This window comes from Leucoraja erinacea, chromosome 2 (genome assembly GCF_028641065.1).
Source record: "Leucoraja erinacea ecotype New England chromosome 2, Leri_hhj_1, whole genome shotgun sequence".
NCBI lineage: Eukaryota > Metazoa > Chordata > Chondrichthyes > Rajiformes > Rajidae > Leucoraja > Leucoraja erinaceus.
The window spans coordinates 110,153,092-110,171,886 of record NC_073378.1 but is presented as its reverse complement, the minus strand read 5'-3'; the positions used below and the strand labels follow the sequence as shown (position 1 = coordinate 110,171,886).

At 47.1% G+C, this 18,795-nt stretch overlaps 1 protein-coding gene across 2 annotated transcripts in view; it reads right to left on the bottom strand.

Moving 5' to 3' along the window:
• The window catches only part of LOC129713920 (pituitary adenylate cyclase-activating polypeptide type I receptor-like), a 72,634-nt gene that overhangs the window by 17,088 nt on the left and 36,751 nt on the right, over positions 1 to 18,795 (bottom strand). For both annotated transcript variants that reach the window (XM_055663321.1, XM_055663329.1), the window contains exons 9-10: positions 17,580 to 17,649; positions 17,092 to 17,183 (exon numbers count right to left, since the gene is read on the bottom strand). In XM_055663321.1, coding sequence (XP_055519296.1) covers positions 17,092 to 17,183; positions 17,580 to 17,649 — 162 coding nt within the window. The remainder of the gene's footprint in view (positions 1 to 17,091; positions 17,184 to 17,579; positions 17,650 to 18,795) is intronic.

Below are 18,795 nucleotides of genomic sequence, written 5' to 3'. Positions count from 1 at the left end.
CTTGCCTGTTACTGCATCTGCCTCTATTACCTCCTCTGGCAGCTCATCCATACACCCACCACCCTTTGTGTGAAAAGGTTGCCCCTTGGGTTCCTATTAAATCTTTTCCCTCTCACCTGAAACCGGTGTCCTCTGCTTATTAATTTCCCCAGCCTGGGTAAAAGACTCTGTGCATTCCCCCTATCTATTCCCCTTATGTTTTTATACACTTCTAATCTGCCCTGCATGCCAGGCAAGCATTGACAAAAAGCCGCCAACATTATCAAACATCGAGCCCCGCTCCAGACTTCTTGCTCTCCTCCCAAACACATCCAGTTGGTGAATCTGCATAATTCATTGCCACAGACGGCAGTGGATGCCAAGTCATTGGGTATTTTTAAAGTGGAGATTGATAGGAGTTCTTGATTAGTAAAGGCGTCAAAAATTACAGGGTGAAGGCAGGAGAATGGGGTCGAGAGGGGAAAATATATTTGTTTTGATTAAATGGTGGCGCAGACTTGATGGGCCGAGTGGCCTAATTCTGCTCCTTTGTCTTATGGTTTGCTTTCAGGGGCCTGAGGGAGGTGTGTTCAACTATTGTACAGCCAAGAGGAGAAGAGTTAAACTCCTGTAGAATTATTCATGACTCTGTCCACCTGCTGTGTTAGGATGAGCTACTTGATTGTATCTCGATTCTGCTCCCCTGCAAATGATGCAGACCTGACTTGCGACATGCGACACAGTGTGCCTCACCGTGCCAGAGACCCGGCTTTGATCCTGACTTTGGGTGCTGTCTGTACGGAGTTTTCACTGGGTGCTCCGGTTTCCTCCCACACTCCAAAGACGTGTACGTTTGTAGGTTAATTGGCTTCTGTAAATTGTCCTTAGTGTGTGGCCTAGAACTAGTTGACAGGTGACCACTCAGTGGGGGGGAAGGGCCTGTTTCCATGCTGTATCTCTAAACTCTAAAGACCATTCAGTAGTCTATTAACAGCATGGAAGAAGAGTTTGGTGTTCCATGCTTTCAAGCTTTTGTATCATCTGCCCGACCAGAGAGGAGAGAAGAGGGAATAACCGACCGGGGTGTGAGTGGTCCTTGATGATATTGGCTGCTTTCCCCTCACATCCCCTCCTTCACAAGGTCTCTACAGAGCACCGAGCCCTCGGCATAAGCCTGATCTTTCTGAACATTTGACAGCCGCTCAGTGCCGCAAAGCACGCGCATGCCAACCAATGTGCATAAATCTGCCACTTGGACGATGGTGCAAACCTCTTTGCTTTTCACAAAGACATCATTCATCCAAACTAGATTGCAAGCCATAAGACTGTAAGACTCAGAAGCAGAATTAGGCCATTCGGCCCATCGAGTCTACTCCGCTATTCGATCATTGCTGATGTATCTTTCCCTCTCAACCCCGTTCTCCTGCCTTTTCCCCCATAACCTTTGATGCCCTTACTAATCAAGAACCTGGCAATTTCCGCTTTAAAAATACCCAATGACATGACCTATACCGCCGTCTGTGGCAATGAGTTCCCCAGATTCACCACCCATCTGGCTGAAGAAATTCCTCCAGATCTGCATTCTAAAGACACGTTCTTCCAGCCAATGGCTCCTGTGTATCGGCGAGACCAGACGTAGTCAGGGCGACCATTTTGCCAAACACTCCCGGTTACCAACCATTTTAACTCCCCTTCATATTCCCACTGACCTTTCTGTCCAGGGCCTCCTCCACTGCCAGAGTGAGGCCAAGTGGAAACTGGAGGAACATCATATTCTGCTTGAGCAGCTTACAATAATGGCAGGAACCTTGAATTCTTTCATTTTAGGAAACTAACTAACAATACTCCCCAAATCTCCTGCCTTTTCCCCCCCCCCCCCACACACCCCACACCCCTCGTCCATATATGTATCCATATCTCCCACTCTCCTGTCTTCCCGTTCCCTTCCCCCATCCCCTTCCACCTATATCCCTTCCTCTCGCTTCACATTTCACTCCTTATCTGACCCCCTTTTGCCTCCTTTTCATCTCTCGCCTTTGTCCAGCCATCTGCCAATCAACCCTCCTCACCTGTATCCACCTATCACTCACCAGGTGTTGGCCCACCCCCACCTCTCCCTCTTTTTCCAGCTTTCTCCCCTACTACAATCTGTCTGAAGTAGGGTCCAAACCTGAAACGTCATCTATGCACATTCTCCAGAGATGCTGCATGACCCTACTGAGTTACTCCAGCACTTTGTCTTTTTTGAAAACCAGCCACTGCTGTTTCCTGTGCCACTGTCCTATGGGGTTACTCCAGCACTTTATATCTTTTTTTTCATAAACCAGCATCTGCAGCTCCTTGTGTCTACACTAAGCCTATATCATTGTCGTATCTTCGAGCTTTCAAGGAGCGGATTAAATTGATGCTGTATTGTTGACGAGTTAGCACTGGCCTTGAGTGTAATCTGAACAAAAGCTCCCACATTGATCAAAATAAGTGACAAACAACACTGAGAGCACATTGAAACATTGCCTGTGAATTGTAAACAAGGCAAGATCACTTTGAAAAGGACAATATGATTGGAATCATGTATGGTCTTTTTAGTTTATTTTATTGTTACGAGTATTGATGTGCAGTGAAAAGCTTTTTGTTGCGTGCTATCCAGTCAGTGCAAAGACTACACATGATTATAATCAAGCCTTCCACGGTGTACAGACACAGGAGAAAGGAAATAACATTTAGTGCAAGATGAAGCCCAGTAAAGTGTGATTAAAGATAGTCTGAGGGTCTCTAATGAGGTAGATGGGAGGTCAGGATTGCTCTCTAGTTGATGGTAGGATGGTTCCGTTGCCTGATAACAGTTGGGAAGAAACTGTCCTTAAATCTGGAGGTGTGTGTTTTCATACTTCTGTGCCTCTAGCCTGGTGGGACAGGGGGGGAAGAGGGAGTGACCAGGGTGAGACTAATCCTTGATTATGCTGGTGGCCTTGCTGAGGCAGCGTGAAGTGTGGATGGAGACAGTGTGAGGAAGATTGGTGTGCGTGTGATGGCCTGGGCTATGTCCACAACTCTCTGCATTTCCATTGACTGGGCAGCTCGCAAATAAAAGCTTTTCACTGTACCTCGGTACACCTGACAATAACAAACTAAACTAAACTAACTTAATACTTTCCAGGGATTGTTGCTCCAACTTAGATCAATCTCTGACATTGCAAGACAGAAGGTTGACTATTAATTTCTTCCAGAAACACCAAGAAGAAACAAGAAGAAATAAATATTTAAGGCATGCATTTTTTTCACAACAAACATTTAGTCTGGAGTTGGTGGTGGGAGAAGAGGGGGGGAGATAGGGGAGGGGAAGGGGGGACGGGGGGAAGGAGGGGTGGGGGGGGGGGGGGGGGGGTTAGAGAGGGGAGCTCCAGGTTTCACTTACAAGGTAATGCAGGACAGTTCTGACATCTTGCAAACATGGTTATCTCTCTGAGGTTTACAGTAGCATTTCTGGACAAGCAGCTGGCAAATATGACAAAGGTTTCATTCAGTTGATTTACAGAAGATTGAGACGGGGAGAGGGAGGGAGGGGGGAGAAAAGATGATGCTGGCAGTGGGGAAGAGGAAATAAATAAAAGATGAAAGTGAGTGGAAGAAAGAGAAAAATAAATAAAGCTGTTTGGGGAACTTCCAAAGCAAAAACCAAGTTGTTTTGTTTGTTTGAGGCACTCCACATTTAACCCTGCGTTAGGTGATGGAGGGGTTGGTGGGGGGGGGGGGGGGGGGGGTTTGGGGATGGGGTAATGGACTATTTTAACACTGCAACATGAACACGTTTGAAACATCGCTCCACCCCTTGCGTCTCGAAGACCATCAAACGGCATGAGTCCCATTGCCGACGCACTGACCACGCTCCCCATGGACACACCAAGGAGGGTGGCAAAGTCGGTAGAGTCGCTGCCTCACAGTGCCAGAGACCGCGGGATCGATCCTGACCTCTGGTGCTGTCTGTGTGTGGATTTTACACCTTCTCCCTGTGACTGTGTGGCTTCCCTCAGGGTTGCTCCAGTTACCTCCCTCATCTCAAAGATTAATTGCTGGTTAATTGGCCCTCTGTAAATTTCCCCCTAGTGTGTAGGGAGTGGATGCGAAAGTTGGATTGCATAGAACTAGTGTGAAGGGTGATTGATGGTTGTCGTGGACTCGATGGGCCGAAGGGCCTGAATCTGTAAACACTACTCTTGTGTTAGGCTCCTGCTTCACTCGCTTTGAAGCCCATCCACTATGAACATGATGGTGACGGGTAAGATGTTTCACTTCAGACCAAGCCCAATATCAATGGCTTTGCCTTATCTTGCCACAGGGCAGGGGATATCCCCCAACGTTTAATCCAAATTACTTTCCCTATTTGCTTTCAACATTGAAGGATAATTCAACCCACCCAGTCTCAGTCAACTTACAGAACCAAGGCGCTTCTAACTTGCTCGCCATAGAGTCATGCAGTACAGAAACAAGGCCCTTCGGCCCAACCTTCCCATGTGGACCTAGATGCCCCATCTAACACATGTACCTGCCCAAAAGTCTTCTATATGTTGTTGAAGTACCTGCCTCAACTACCCCCTCTGTCTGGCAGCTCGCTCCATATTCCCTCCACCTTCAGTGCAAAAACGTTGCCACTCAAATTCTTTCTCCTCTGATCTTAAACCTATGTCCTTTGGTTCTTGATTCACTACTCTGGGTAAAAACTCTATGCATTCACCCTATCTTTAGTCTTTAGACTTTTCGAGATGCAGTGTAGAAACAGGACCTTCAGCCCACTGAGTCCATCCCGACATAGACTCCGCGCATTCACCCCTATCTATTCCCCTCATGATTTTATACACCTCTATAAGACCATGCCTCAGCCTCCTGTACTAAACCCCTAGCCCAACTAGCTTCCTATCACTCTATTTCCTATCCTAGACCTGTCCAAATGTATTTTATATATTCCATTTCCTGTACATCTATATGTGCCTATCTAAAAGCATATTAAACACCAGTGACTATATTTGATTCAATCACCTCTAATGGCAGAGTTCCAGATGTCAGCCAGTCCCAGTGGGAAAGGAAACTCTACCCTCCAAAGAATAACATCTAATTTATTCTGCAACCTATTTAGTTTAGTTTAGTTTAGTTTAGTTTAGTTTAGAAATACATGGGGAAACAAGCCCTTCGGCCTATTGAGTCTCCACCAATCAGCGATCCTCGTATATTAACACGATCTACACACACTAGTGATAATTTACAATTTCACCAAAGGCAATTAACTTTCAACCCTGTACGTCTTTGGAGTGCGTCTATTCTCCCCACATTCTTATAAACTCCCTGTAAATTCCACCACTCACACACCCACGCTAGGGGCGATTTACAGAGGTTAATTAACCCACGAGGTCACTGAGAGAACGTGCAAATGTACCGACAGCACCCGTAGTCACGATCGAACCCAAGTCTCTGGCGCTGACAGACAGCAACTATTCTCCCCACATTCCCAGGTTCTTCTGAATGGAATACTGGAGGCTTTTTACAGAGGGCCAGCTAGCCTACAAACCTCGCACCTCTTTGTGGGATGTGGCAGGAAACTGGGGCACCCGGAGGAAACCCACGTGGTCGCTGGGAAAACGTTCAAACTTTATCTTGCACTAAACATTATTTCCTTTACCCTGTATCCGTGCACCGTGGACTGTATTGTAATTGCAAATGCAAACGCTTGATTGTAATTGTGTATAGTCTTTCCGCTGACTGGATAGCAGGCAACAAATAAAAGGTTTTCACTGCACGTGAGAATAGTGAACTAAAATAAACTAAACACCACACATGGACAGCGTACGAGGCCAGGATCGAACCTGGGCCACCGGAGCTGTGAGGCAACAGTACATTCTCAGGGCTATATCTCTGTGTTTAATATATATTTGCTCTTTGAACACAAATGAGTTCAACAAATACAGGGAGTAGATAAAGTTTTGTTATTTTGACATTGATTATGTTTGCTGTCTGATTATTTTTTTTGCCAAAAGCCAGCACATAGATATAGTGATGCAGAAGGCACGCCAGCCAATTCCTTTATTTTCTTAGAAGTTTAAACGTATTTGGCATATGACCGAATACTCTAACAAACTTCTAGGGATGGACTGTAAGAACTATCCTGACTGGTTGCATCAAGGCCTGGTACGGCAATTTCAACGCACAGGAACGCAAGAGGCTGCAGGGAGTGGTGGACCCAGCCCAATGCACACGGGCAATGCACAGCCCTCCCACCATCGGAAGCGTCTACACCAGACTCTTCCTCAAGAAAGGGGTGTCTATCACCATGGATCGCCAACATCTGGGCAGCAGGTACACAAGCCTGAATAATGGATGGGATTTATATAGCGCCTTTCTAGATACTCAAGGCGCATTACATCACATTATTCATTCACTCCTCAGTCACACTCGGTGGTGGTGAGCTACTTCTGTAACCACAGCTGCCCTGGGGCAGACTGACGGAAGCGTGGCTGCTAATCTGCGCCTACGGCCCCTCCGACCACCACCAATCACTCACACACGTTCACACACATTCACACGCAGGCAAAGGTGGGTGAAGTGTCTTGCCCAAGGACACAAAGACAGTATGCACTCCAAGCGGGATTCGAACCGGCCACCTTCCGGTCGCCAGCCGAACACTTAGCCCATTGCGCCATCTGTCGCCAAGTCCCAACCAGGTACAGGAACAGAGGGTGGCACGGTGGCGCAGAGGTGTAGTTGCTGCCTTACAGCGCTTGCTGCGCAGGAGACCCGGATTCGATCACGACTATGGGCGCTGTCTGTAAGGAGTTTGCACGTTCTCCCCATGACCTGCATCTTTGGTTTCCTCCCACACTCCAAAGACGTACAGGTATGTAGGTAAATTGGCTTGGTAAATGTAGTGTGTGTAGGATAGTGTTAATGTGCAGGGATCCCTGGTTGGCGCGGAGTCGATGGGCCGAAGGGCCGTTTCCGCGCTGTATCTCTAAACTAAACTAACATTATCCCACACACTAGGAACAACTAAGGGGCCTGTCCCACTTTCACGACCTAATTCACGACCATTTTTACTTGTGGACATTTTTCATCAGGCTAGAAAAAACGCCGCAACCTACTTGATGCCACGAATACCTACGACTAGCATCACGACCCACCTACAACCTACCTACGACCTCCTACGGCCTCGTGACGACCATGCTGCGATTATGAGTCAAGGGCAAACTCGGCAGAGGTCGTGAATTAGGTCGTGAGAGTGGGACAGGCCCTTAAAACAGCTACTTTCCTACAACCATCAGGTTCTTGAACAGACCTGTACAACCCTAATCTTACCTCAGCAACAGAACACTTCAGACCACCTCTTGCACTACTGTGGACTGTTTTGTTTTAGTTATATTTTTGTACTAATGAATTGTTTTTTTGTGGCAAATTCCTTTCTAATTTTAGTATCTTATGTGCAATTCAAGTATCTTGTACGTATAATTAATTTTGTGTATTGTGTGAGGCTATGTGCCTATGATGCTGCTGCAAGCAAGATTTGCATTGCACCTGCACCTTAATGTAGGGACACAATGCTGGAGTAACTCAGCGGGTCAGGCAGCATCTCTGAAGACAAAGGGTGGGTGACGTTTTGGGTTGGGACCCTTCTTTCGACAGTCTAAAGAAGGATCCCGACTCAAAACGTTACCCATTCTTATTCTCCAGAGTTGTGTCTATCTTGTGTCTATCTTTGGCATAAACCAGCATTAGCAGTTCCTTGTTTCTATATTGTATTTCAATTTACTTGTGCAGACCCACAATTAACCTGAACCTGAACTTGAACTAGACCATAAGCTGCTGAGAATATTCACCTCCCTGGTCTTACTGCCATTGTCAGATGGTCAGTTATGGTCTCCCTGGATGTATAGTTTTAATCAAAGGAGGTCATAGTTCACAGTGCTAGAATGACTAGTAGGACAGAATGGCCACAGAGGGGATGACTGGCCTCTTCTGTTTCTATATGGTTCTGGCTTCAATAGATGTTTCTTTCTTTTTTTAAGTGCCTGAGATAGAACAAAGCCTAGCACTGTACAGCACAGAAACAGGCCATTCGGCCCATTGTGGCTGTGCTAACATTGATGCCAATTTAAACCATCTCCAATAATCCAAACTAAATTAAAGAGCTGAAGAAGCGGATACAATCACGACACTTGGACAGATATATATATAAACAAAACACAAAGTGCTGGAGGAACTCAGTGGCTCAGGCAGAATCTGCGGAAGGAATGGACAGATGACACTTCGGGCCGGGACCCTTCTTCAGACTGATGGATATTTAAATTTACAACAAGATCTACATCAGTTGGGAAGGTGAGTCAAGAAATTGTACATGTCTGAAGAAGGGTCCCGACCTGAAACGTCGCCTGTCCATTCCCTCCACAGATGCTGCCTGACCCGCTGAGCTCCTCTGGTACTTTGTGTTTTGTTCCAGATTCCAGCATTTGTAGTTCTTTGTGTCTCCAAAGCTAGAGATGAAAAGGAGACAAAGGGATATCAGGTGAGGATGGAGGAGGTGGAGTGAAATGTAAAGCCAGTGGATCCTCTCACCCATATCCCCCACTCCCGCTTTGTCACTTACTGCACTCATCTGATAATCACCCCCCCTCACCCCCTCACCCTCACCTGTATCCACCTATCACTTGCCGGCATTGTCCCCCCCCCTTCTCTCTTACCCAGCTTTCTCCCCCCTACTATAATCACGCTGAAGAGAAACGTAAAGCTTTTCACTGCTGGACCTCAGCACACATGACAATAATAAGCCTGAACCTAGGAACAGGCCCAGAATGTTGGTGCTGACCATGATGCCCCACTACTTTACCAGCTTGCTCCCTCAGCACAAACTCCCTCCCCCTAATCAGTCTGACCCGACCCGAATCTTCATCTATTCATGTTCTCCAGAGATGCTGCCTGACACACTGAGTTACTCCAGCACTTTGCGTCTTTTTTTAACCAGCATCTGCAGTTCTTTGTGTCTCTATGATGCCACATTAATCTCCTCTACCTTGCATGTGATCCATACCCCTCCATTCCTTGCATAGTCATGTACCTATCTAAAAGCATCTTAAACATTATTACTGTATCTGCCTCCACCACCACCCATGCCAATGCTTTCCAGGCACAGTGTGTAGGTATGTTACAAAACCTACCTGAATCGTCATTGAGAATCTGCCCCAGGCCGTGTGTATGATTTTGGCGCTGTTTAGAGGGGGCGGGTTTAAAACGCGATTTTCACTAGGCTGTTGCAATCGAAAATGTTCAGCCTAGTAAATCATTAACGGAAAATCGCTGAAAGACCCCGTTGCAAAACGTATTATTAGTTTTTATGGCCTTGTATAATAGTTACAGTAGTTTAAAAATCACTCTCTAAACCCGCGACCTCTCGCAGCCCCAGGGTTTTATAAAGCAAACAATTAAAGGTATGTACCTTATTTTTACATTAAAAGGGGCTTCTTAAGAACCCTGTATATAAAGTTTTCTATAGCGAATAGTTCATTTTGGGCTCTTTATATCCCGCAGTATTTTTCTGGGCATTTGAGGGCACAAATCCAGCGCAATGTGAACGTTCTAAACCAGCGCGTTCACAGGAACCCACTAGAAAGCCGATTTAAATGGACTTTAATTTGCAGCAATTGAACACTAAATTCCTTCCATTTGGCCTATAAATTGATGTAAATGAGATTTAAAAATCATGTTTTATTGTGAATTATTTGTGAATATTATTTGGACACTTAGGCTATTTAAAAATGTTAATCATTTATTAAGAAATGGATAGATGTTTAGATCTAGTAATTGAAGTTTGAAATTAGCAACAATTGGGTAACTAACTAATTATATGCTTTAATTTCAGGTCCTCCAAGTAAGATTATTTGATATTTGTTTCAGAATGGTTCAATCTATGATAACTGAAAGTTTCATTCAGTTCTCTTAATTTTTAAGAAGGTTATGGGCTTTTGACTGTCCACGATCGCAGCTTTTTTGTTACGTCCATAGAAAATAAATAGGGAACAAGATGCTAATTTCCGGGTATGAAAATGGCCATAACGTTTTTATTACTTGAGATATGAAAGTGAATTAGGTGTCAAATTAAACTTATTGTTATGCTTTATCTGATGGGATAAATTGCAGACTTGATTTTTTAAATCTCAAAATTTTGTAACATTGCTACAGTGTGTAATAAAGCATGACTTCTTGCCTTTTATACTCAATGCCCCGACCGATGAAGGCATGCATAACTATGTCTTTTCTACCACTCTATCTTCTTGTGTTGCCACCTTCAGAGAGCTATGGACTTAGAATCCAAGATCACTCTGGACGTCAATGCCGTTAAGGGTCTTGCCATTAACTGTATATTTTCCCCTTGCATCCCACCTCCTGACGAGTAACACATCTCACTCCTTGACCTCACTCTCTCCATCGCAGGTGATAGATTTCTGACCGACATCCACTATAAACCTACTGACTCCCATGGCTATTTGGACTACACTTCTTCCCACCCTGCTTCCTGTACGGACTCCATCCCCCACTCCCAATTCCTCCGTATAAGCCGCATCTGCTCCCAGGATGATGCATTCCACACCAGGGCATCTGAAATGTCCTAATTCTTCAGGGAACGGGGATTCCCCTCCCCCACCATAGATGAGACTCAAACCAGGGTCTCTTCCCTACCCCGTAACACTGCTCTCTCTCCCCATCCTCCCCACTTGCAACAAGGGTAGAGTCCCCCTTTCACCCCACTAGCCGTCTTCTTGGTTTCTTGGTTTCTTGGTCCTCCAAAATATTCCAAATGGAATTTAAACTGGATGTGGTGAAGGGAGGGCTTAAACCAGAAAGGGTTATTGAGAAGAAAGAGCTACTTTAAATTTAGTTGCATCTGGTTGGGTAACTATAGTTGGGTGGAGATTATTCCATGCTTTAATTGTGCGGGGAAGACCAAATTGCTGTACACAACAACAAATAGTGCACCGCCATTTCCGCCACCTCCAACGTGACCCCACCACTCGACACATCTTCGCATCTCCCCCCCTGACAGCCTTCCGCAAAGACCGCTCCCTCCGCAACTCCCTTGTCAATTCTTCCCTTCCCTCCCGTACCACCCCCTCCCCGGGCACTTTCCCTTGCAACCGCAAGAGATGCAACACTTGTCGCTTTACCTCCCCCCTCGACTCCATTCAAGGACCCAAGCAGTCATTCCAGATGTGACAGAGGTTCACCTGCATCCTCCAACCTCATCTATTGCATCCGCTGCTCTAGATGTCAGCTGATCTACATCGGTGAGACCAAGCATAGGCTTGGCGATCGTTTCGCCGAACACCTCCACTCGGTCCGCATTAACCAACCTGACCTCCCGGTGGCTCAGCACTTCAACTCCCCCTCCCATTCTGTATCCGACCTCTCTGTCCTGGGCCTCCTCCATTGCCAGAGCGAGCAACACCGGAAATTGGAGGAACAGCACCTCATATTCCGCTTGGGGAATCTGCATCCTGGAGGCATGAACATTGAATTCTCACAATTCTGTTAGCCCTTGCTGTCTCCTCCCCTTCCTATCTCTCCCTCAGCCCGCGGGCTCCTCCTTTTTCCTTTCCTCTCCCCTCCCCCCCCTCCCACCACCCATCACTGAAGATGGGGTTCGGCCCGAAACGTTCCCTATTTCCTTCACTCCATAGATGCTGCTGCACCCGCTGAGTTTCTCCAGCATTTTTGTGTACCTTCGATTTTCCAGCATCTGCAGTTCCCTCTTAAACACCATATCTCACTCAATCCATTACTTGTAATGACTTCTAACGTGAATGAATGCAACCACATGGGGATAGCTGCCTAGTGGTCAACAAACCATATGCTTTCTTGAACACAAGTCATTGTGAAGCTACTTTTAGGGAGTGCTGGCCTTTTAAAGAAGTGTTGCCTCTTTCAGGGGCATCTATGGCCCTTGTTAAACTCGAGTTAAATTTACAGACTTTCGAGATGCAGTGTGGGAACAGACTCTTCGGCCCACCGAGTCCACGCCGACTAGCAATCACCCTGTCCACTAGTTCTATCCTACACACTAGGGACACTTTACCATTTACAGAAGCCAATTAACCTACAAGCCTGTACGTCTTTCACATGTGGGAGGAAACCGGTGCACCCGGAAAAACCCACGTGATCACAGTCTACCTCATTGGAAATGCTTGGACTGTCTTTGATCAGACTTTCCTGGATTTATTTTGCCCTAAACGTTATTCAAGTTATTCCATTTATCATGTATATGTACACTGTGGATGTCTCGATTGGAATCATATATTGTTTTATTACACAACAAAAGCTTTTCACTGTACCTCAATACACGTGATAATAAACTAAACTGACTAGACCCGTAGTCAGGATCAAACCCGGATCTCTGGCGCTGTAAGGCAGCAACTCTACCATTGAGCTACTGTGTCACCTCTAGTGAGAAGGAGTCAATAAAAGGGTGTTTAAATGCTGTCATTAATTGTGAAAGAGCATTTTATTTCCGTTTAAACCCCAGTTTCAAAAAAATAAATTTGCAGAATACAAACTGGTCTCATGGAAATGGAATGTACTGTTGAGAAAGAAATAGATCGCTGTTATGATATTATAACATATGCATTATTGCAGGAGGAAAAGATGGACTCATATATGAGCCAAGTCTTTTCTCAAAGCTCTTTGGAAACGCTGGAAATGCTTTGGTTCCTAAGAGAAAATATCAAATTCTTCGGAATAAATATCACTAGCCACTTTTCCTGAACCAACCCTATTGAAGCAACGGTCAAGAAAGCATATCAACGCCTCTACTTTCTTAGAATGCTTAGGAAGTTTAACATGTCCCCAACCACCTTCACCAACTTCTGCAGATACGCCACAGAAAGCATTTTATTGCGATGCATCACAGCAAGGTCTGGGAACAGCTCCATTAAAGACTGCAAGAAATCACGGAAAAATTGTGGATGCATCCCAGACCATCACACGAGCCAACCTCTCTTCAATTGACTCCATCTACCCCATGCTGCCATATCAAATCAAATTACAGTAATTTTATGGAGCTTAGAACAGTGCAGCACAAGAACAGAAGATGATGCCAAGACCAACACTTTTCTACCTGCACGCAATCCATATTCCTCCATTCCCTGCATATATCCATGTGCCTATCCAAAAGTCTCAAACGCCACTATCATGTCTGCCTCCAACACCAGCCATGGCAGCGCGTTCCAGGCCTCCACCATCCTCTGTGTACAAAAGCCACCCCGCATATCTCCTTTAAGCTTTACCCCCTCACTTCAGAGATACAGCAGGGAAACAAGCCCTTCGGCCCACCGAGTCCATGCTGACCATCGATCACCCGTTCACACTAGTTATCACACTTTCACATCCACTCCCTGCACACACAGGACACCTTACAGAAACCAATTAACCTACAAACCTGCACGTCTTCGGGATGTGGGGGGAAACTGGAGCACCCGTGTAAAATCCACGCGGTCACAGGGAGAACATATAAACTCCGAACAGACAGCAGCCATAGACAGGATCAAACCCGGGTCTCTGGTGCTGTAAGGCAGCAATTCTACCTCTGTGCCACCCCGAAAGGTTGCCCTTATTTCCTTTTTGCTTTATGTAAGTTTAAAGGGTTAAGGAGACACCTGATCACTTTCCCTCCTCATTGAAGTGCCTGCGGGCAGCTTTCCCCACCACAAAGTGTTGTCTCACACAGACAGCAACATAATGGATGTTTCATGCGAGTGTGTGTAATAGCCAGGGGCCCCAACATTAACCTTCACCCTTCCATTAAACCATCTATAACGTCAACACCTGCGACTTCATGAAATTCAATTAGGGGTGGCACGGTGGTGCAGGGGTGGAGTTGTTGCTTTACAACGCCGGGTTCGATCCTGTCTGTGTGGAGTTTGCACGTTCTCTCTGTGACCACGTGGGCTTTCTCTGTGTGCTCCGGTTTCCTCCCACATTCCAAAGACATCCAGGTTTGCAGATTAATTGCTTGGGAAAAACTATAAATTGTCCCTCGTGTGTAGGATAGTGCTAGTGTACGGGGTGATTGCTGGTTGGCGTGGACGCAGTGTCGCCACGCTGTATCTCTAACGTCTTAGTCTGATTTACATAGATTTGATTAACTATTTTGACTACACATTTATAGAACATAGAACTATAGCACAGGAACGGGCCCTTTGGCCCACAATGTTCGTGCCGAACATGATGCCAAGTTAAACTAATCTTCTTTGCCTGCATGTGATCCATATCCTCCAATTACCTGCATATCAATGCGCCTATCTGAAAGTGTTTTAAACACCATTATCATATAGACAATAGACAATAGGTGCAGGAGTAGGCCATTCGGCCCTTCGAACCAGCACCACCATTTAATGTGATCATGGCTGATCATCCACAATCAGTACCCCGTTCCTGCCTTCTCCCCATATCCCCTGACTCCGCTATCTTTAAGAGCCCTATCTAACACTCTCTTGACTGCATCCAGAGAATTGGCCTCCACTGCCTTCTGCGGCAGAGAATTCCACAGACTCACAACTCTCGGGGTGAAAATGATTTTCCTCATCTCCGTTCTAAATGGCTTACCCCTTATTCTTAAACTGTGATCCCTGGTTCTGGACTCCCCCAACATCTGGAATGTGTTTCCTGCCTCTAGCGTGTCCAAACCCTTAATAATCATCTATGTTTTGTATAAGATCTGCCTTCACCATCACCTCTGGCAGCACATTCCAGTCCTCCACCACTGTCATTGTAAAAATACTTGCCTCACTCATCGCCTTCACATTTTGTCTCTTTCACAAACCTATGCCCTCTCGTCTTTGATATCTGCACTCTGGAAAAAAAGTTCTGATTCTCCCCTATCCATAGTTTTATATGCTGCTATCAGTCCCCAACCTCTGGCATTCCAGAGAAAACAATCTAAGCTTATCCAACCTCTCCCTGTAGCGAATACCCACTAATCCTGGTATTATTCTGGTAAACCTCCTCTGCACCCTCTCCAAAGCCTCTACATCCTTCCTGCGATGAGGACGACCAGAACTTCATGCAATACTCCAGATACGGCTGAACAAAATCCTTCAGAGCTGCACCATGACTTCCTGCCTTTTATACACAATGCCCCGTCTGAATGAAGGCAAGCATACAATATGCCAATGTAACCACTCTATCTAGAGTTGCCTCTTTCAGGTAAAGGACTGGTATCAAATATGCAGCCTATATATCCAGTGTAAAAGAGTGTGGGTCGGATTTATGATATGGAAATGAAATTATTGTCACTGGGTCTTAATCTCGGAACTCCCAATCCATCGGTGCCTTCAACAGAGATGGAACAAGGTGGAGGTGATAACAGGATAGCTGCCTCACAAACCCCAGAGAACCAGGCTCCATCCTGACCTCTGGCACTGTCTGTGTGGAGTTTGCACGTTCTCCCTGTGACCACTGGTTGCTCTGGTTTCCTCCCATGTCTCAGGGCCGTGTGGGTCAGTTGTTAAATTGCCCCCCCCCCCCCCCCCCCGGTGCATTGGTGACTCCGCGGAAGTCGATGGAAATGTTAGAGGACGTCAATTATTGGGAAGGAAGTGGGAGAACTGAAGGCATGGCTACGAGAGCTAGCATCAACTCAATGGGTCAAGTGGCCTTCTGTGTGATAAGACAATATGAGAAAAGCATGCAGTCACCCACAAAGGGCATTTAGGGATGGGCAATGATAGATGGCCCCTGCAATTGATGCCCAGGGACTGGCAGAGGGTGGCACTGATGTGTGGGTCGATGGGCTGTGGAGGTGAGTGCCCTCACTTGCCAATCCAAGGTCAAAGTGAGCATTAGCTGAGAAGCATTCAGAGATAGAAACTCCTGCCTTCGGGAGAGTGGGGGAGGGGGGGGGAGAGAAAGAGAGGGGAGAGAAAGAGAATGAGGAGGGGGAGAAAGAGAGGGAGAGAGAGAGAGAGAGAGGGAGAGAGAGAGAGAGAGAGAGAGAGAGAGAGAGAGAGAGAGAGAGAGAGAGAGGAGAGAGAGAGAGAGAGAGAGAGAGAGAGAGAGAGAGAAAGAGAGAGAGAGAGAGGGGGGAGAGAGAGAGGGGGGAGAAAGAAAGAGAGGGGGGAGAGAGGGAGAGGGAGAGAGAGAGGGGTAGAGAAAGAGAGAGGAGGGAGAGAGAGGAGAGAGAGAAGGGAGAGGGGATAGAACAAGGGGGAGAGGGAGAGAGGGGCGAGGTGAGGGGGAGAGGGTGGAGGGGGGTGGATGAGAGGAAGAGGGAAATAGCGAGAAGGAGAGGGAGGGTAGAGAGAAAAAAGGGTGGAGGGAGAGGTGAGAGAAAGAGAAGAAAAAGGCAAAGAAAAAGGTGAGAGAGAAAAATGAGAGAGAGAGGGAGAGAAAGAGAGAGAAAAGGCAAAAGAGAAAAAGGAGCGAGTGTGAGAGAAAAGTTGAAAGAAAGAAAAAGAGAGAGAGTGAGGGGGAGACAGGGGGAGAGAGGGGGGGGAGAGAGAGGAGAAAGGGGGAGAGAGGAGAGAGAGGGGGTGAGATCAGGGGAGAGAGGGAGGGGAGAGGGAAAGGGAGAAAAGGAGAGAGAGAGAGGGAGAGAGATAGAAATGAAGAGAGACAGGGAGGGAAAGGGAAAGAGAGAGGTAGAGCGAGGGATAGGTGAAGAGGGCGTAAGGGGAAGAAGGGAAGGTGCGGGGAGAGTGGTAGGAAGGTAAAGAGAGTGGAGAGAGGGGGTGGGGATGGGCTAAGACAGAGAGTGGAGGGGGTGTTAAGGAGTGAGGAGAGGAGGTGGGAGAGGGAAGGACGGTGGTGGGAGTGGAGGGGAGGGGGAATGGGGAGAGGGGTAGAGGGTGAGAGGTAGTAAGGGGGAGGAGGAGATGGAGATAAAGGGGAGAGGAGAGGGGGGAGGGGGAGAGGAGAGAGGGAGAGGGGAAGGGAGGAGATTGTTCACAAAATGGCTTCCAGCAACCATTGCATGACAGACGCGGTGAGTGGTGAGCGGTGAGCTTGGCGTTATAGACCGGGACACATGTCCATACCCTGCTGAAACTGCCAGCTTATCCTAGGAGAGGTGAAATCTTGGAGACTTACAAGTAGATGCTGGACTCGTTCCCTCCCATGTCTGGGGACTGGAGCTTCTGCACGAGGATGAAGATGATCCCAATGAAGAGGATGAAGTTCACCTGCCAACAAAGACAAAGCCACGCATCAGCTGCCAGCACACAAACGTTCACAAATCACCGGAGCAGAGTTAGCCCCTCCAGCCCCGAGTCTGAAGAGGGGTCCCGACCTGTTCCTTCTCCCGGAGAAAACCACACATGTCACAGGGAGAACGTACAAACTCCATCGCAGACAGCACCCGTAGTCAGGATTGAACCCGTGTCTCTGGCGCTGTGAGGCTGCCCAAGCCCTTGTCTCTTACAAACTGCGGCAGCGCAGGGTGTGAGTAGCCTTGGGCTTTGACAGTGCTCTCTGGTTCAGAGACGGAGGTTTAGAGGGCTGTGGGCCAAAAACGCAGGCAGGTGGGACTAGTGTAGGTGGGCTATCTCAGTGGGCGTGGGAAACAGCATGGTGCTTACCATAATAGACGCGATAACTGGCCCTTTAATTACCCACCACAGGGCCCGGTGCTCATTGGTGTCCCAGCAGCTGAAGAGAGGGAAAGACAAGGCGAGAGAAAGACTTACAAAATATTCATTCCAAGTATGGACACGACCGCAGGCTATGCCCATCATTACTGCCATCTCCTATTGCCCCTTGACAAGATGGCGGTCAGCGGCCATCTTGCCCCACTGTAGTTATTGGGGGTAAGATGTCAATCCCAGTAACAAGCAAGGGCCAAAGTTTAGTTTCATTTAGTTTAGAGATACAGCGTGTTAGGCAGAATGATGGCACAGCTGCCTCATGGCGCCAGTGACCCGGGTTTGATCCTAACTATGGGAGCTGTCTGTACGGAGTTTGTACGTTCTCCCTGTGACCCTTGTGGGTTTTCTCCTGGTGTTCCGGTTTCCTCCCACATCCCAAAGACATTAGGTTAATGGGTTTCTGTAAATTGTCCCCAGTATGTAGTATAGAACTAGTGTACGGGTGATTGCTGGTCGGCACGGACTCGGAGGACCTAAGGGACTGTTTCCATGACGTGTCTACAGCATGCAAACAAGCCCTTTGGCTCACTGAGTCCACTCCGACCAAGAGTCACCCTGTACACTAGTTCTAACCTACACACTAGATTATGGAAGCATATTAACCCACCAACCCACTCTTCATTAGGATGTGGGAGGAAACCGGAGCAAAGGCGACAACCCATGTGGTCGCAGGGAGAATGTACAAACTCCATACAAACAGCACCTGTAGTCAGGATCAAATATGGGTCCCTGGTGCTGTAGTTGAGGCAGTAGTTGAGGCAGATACAATAAAAACATTTAAAAGACACTTGGACAGGTACATGGATAGGAAAGGTTTAGAGGGCCAAATGCAGGCAGGCGAAACTAGTGTAGATGGGGCATCTTGGTCAGCATGGGCAAGTTGGGCTGAAGGGCCTGTTTCCACGCTGAATTACTTCTTACCACCGGGTGGCGCCCGTAATGTCCGCCTCACCAACAGTCTCTCGTACCTTCTCTGTTTTTATTGTTGTAAGTATGTCTTAAATGTATGTTTTCATGTTTCTTGGTAATTTTTATGTGGGGTGGGGTGGGGGGATTGGGGGAATATTTTTCCAGTCACTTACCTCGACGGAGATGCGATTTTCCTCCGTGTCGCATCTCCGTCCCCCCTGCAGCCTACAACGTGGAGTGG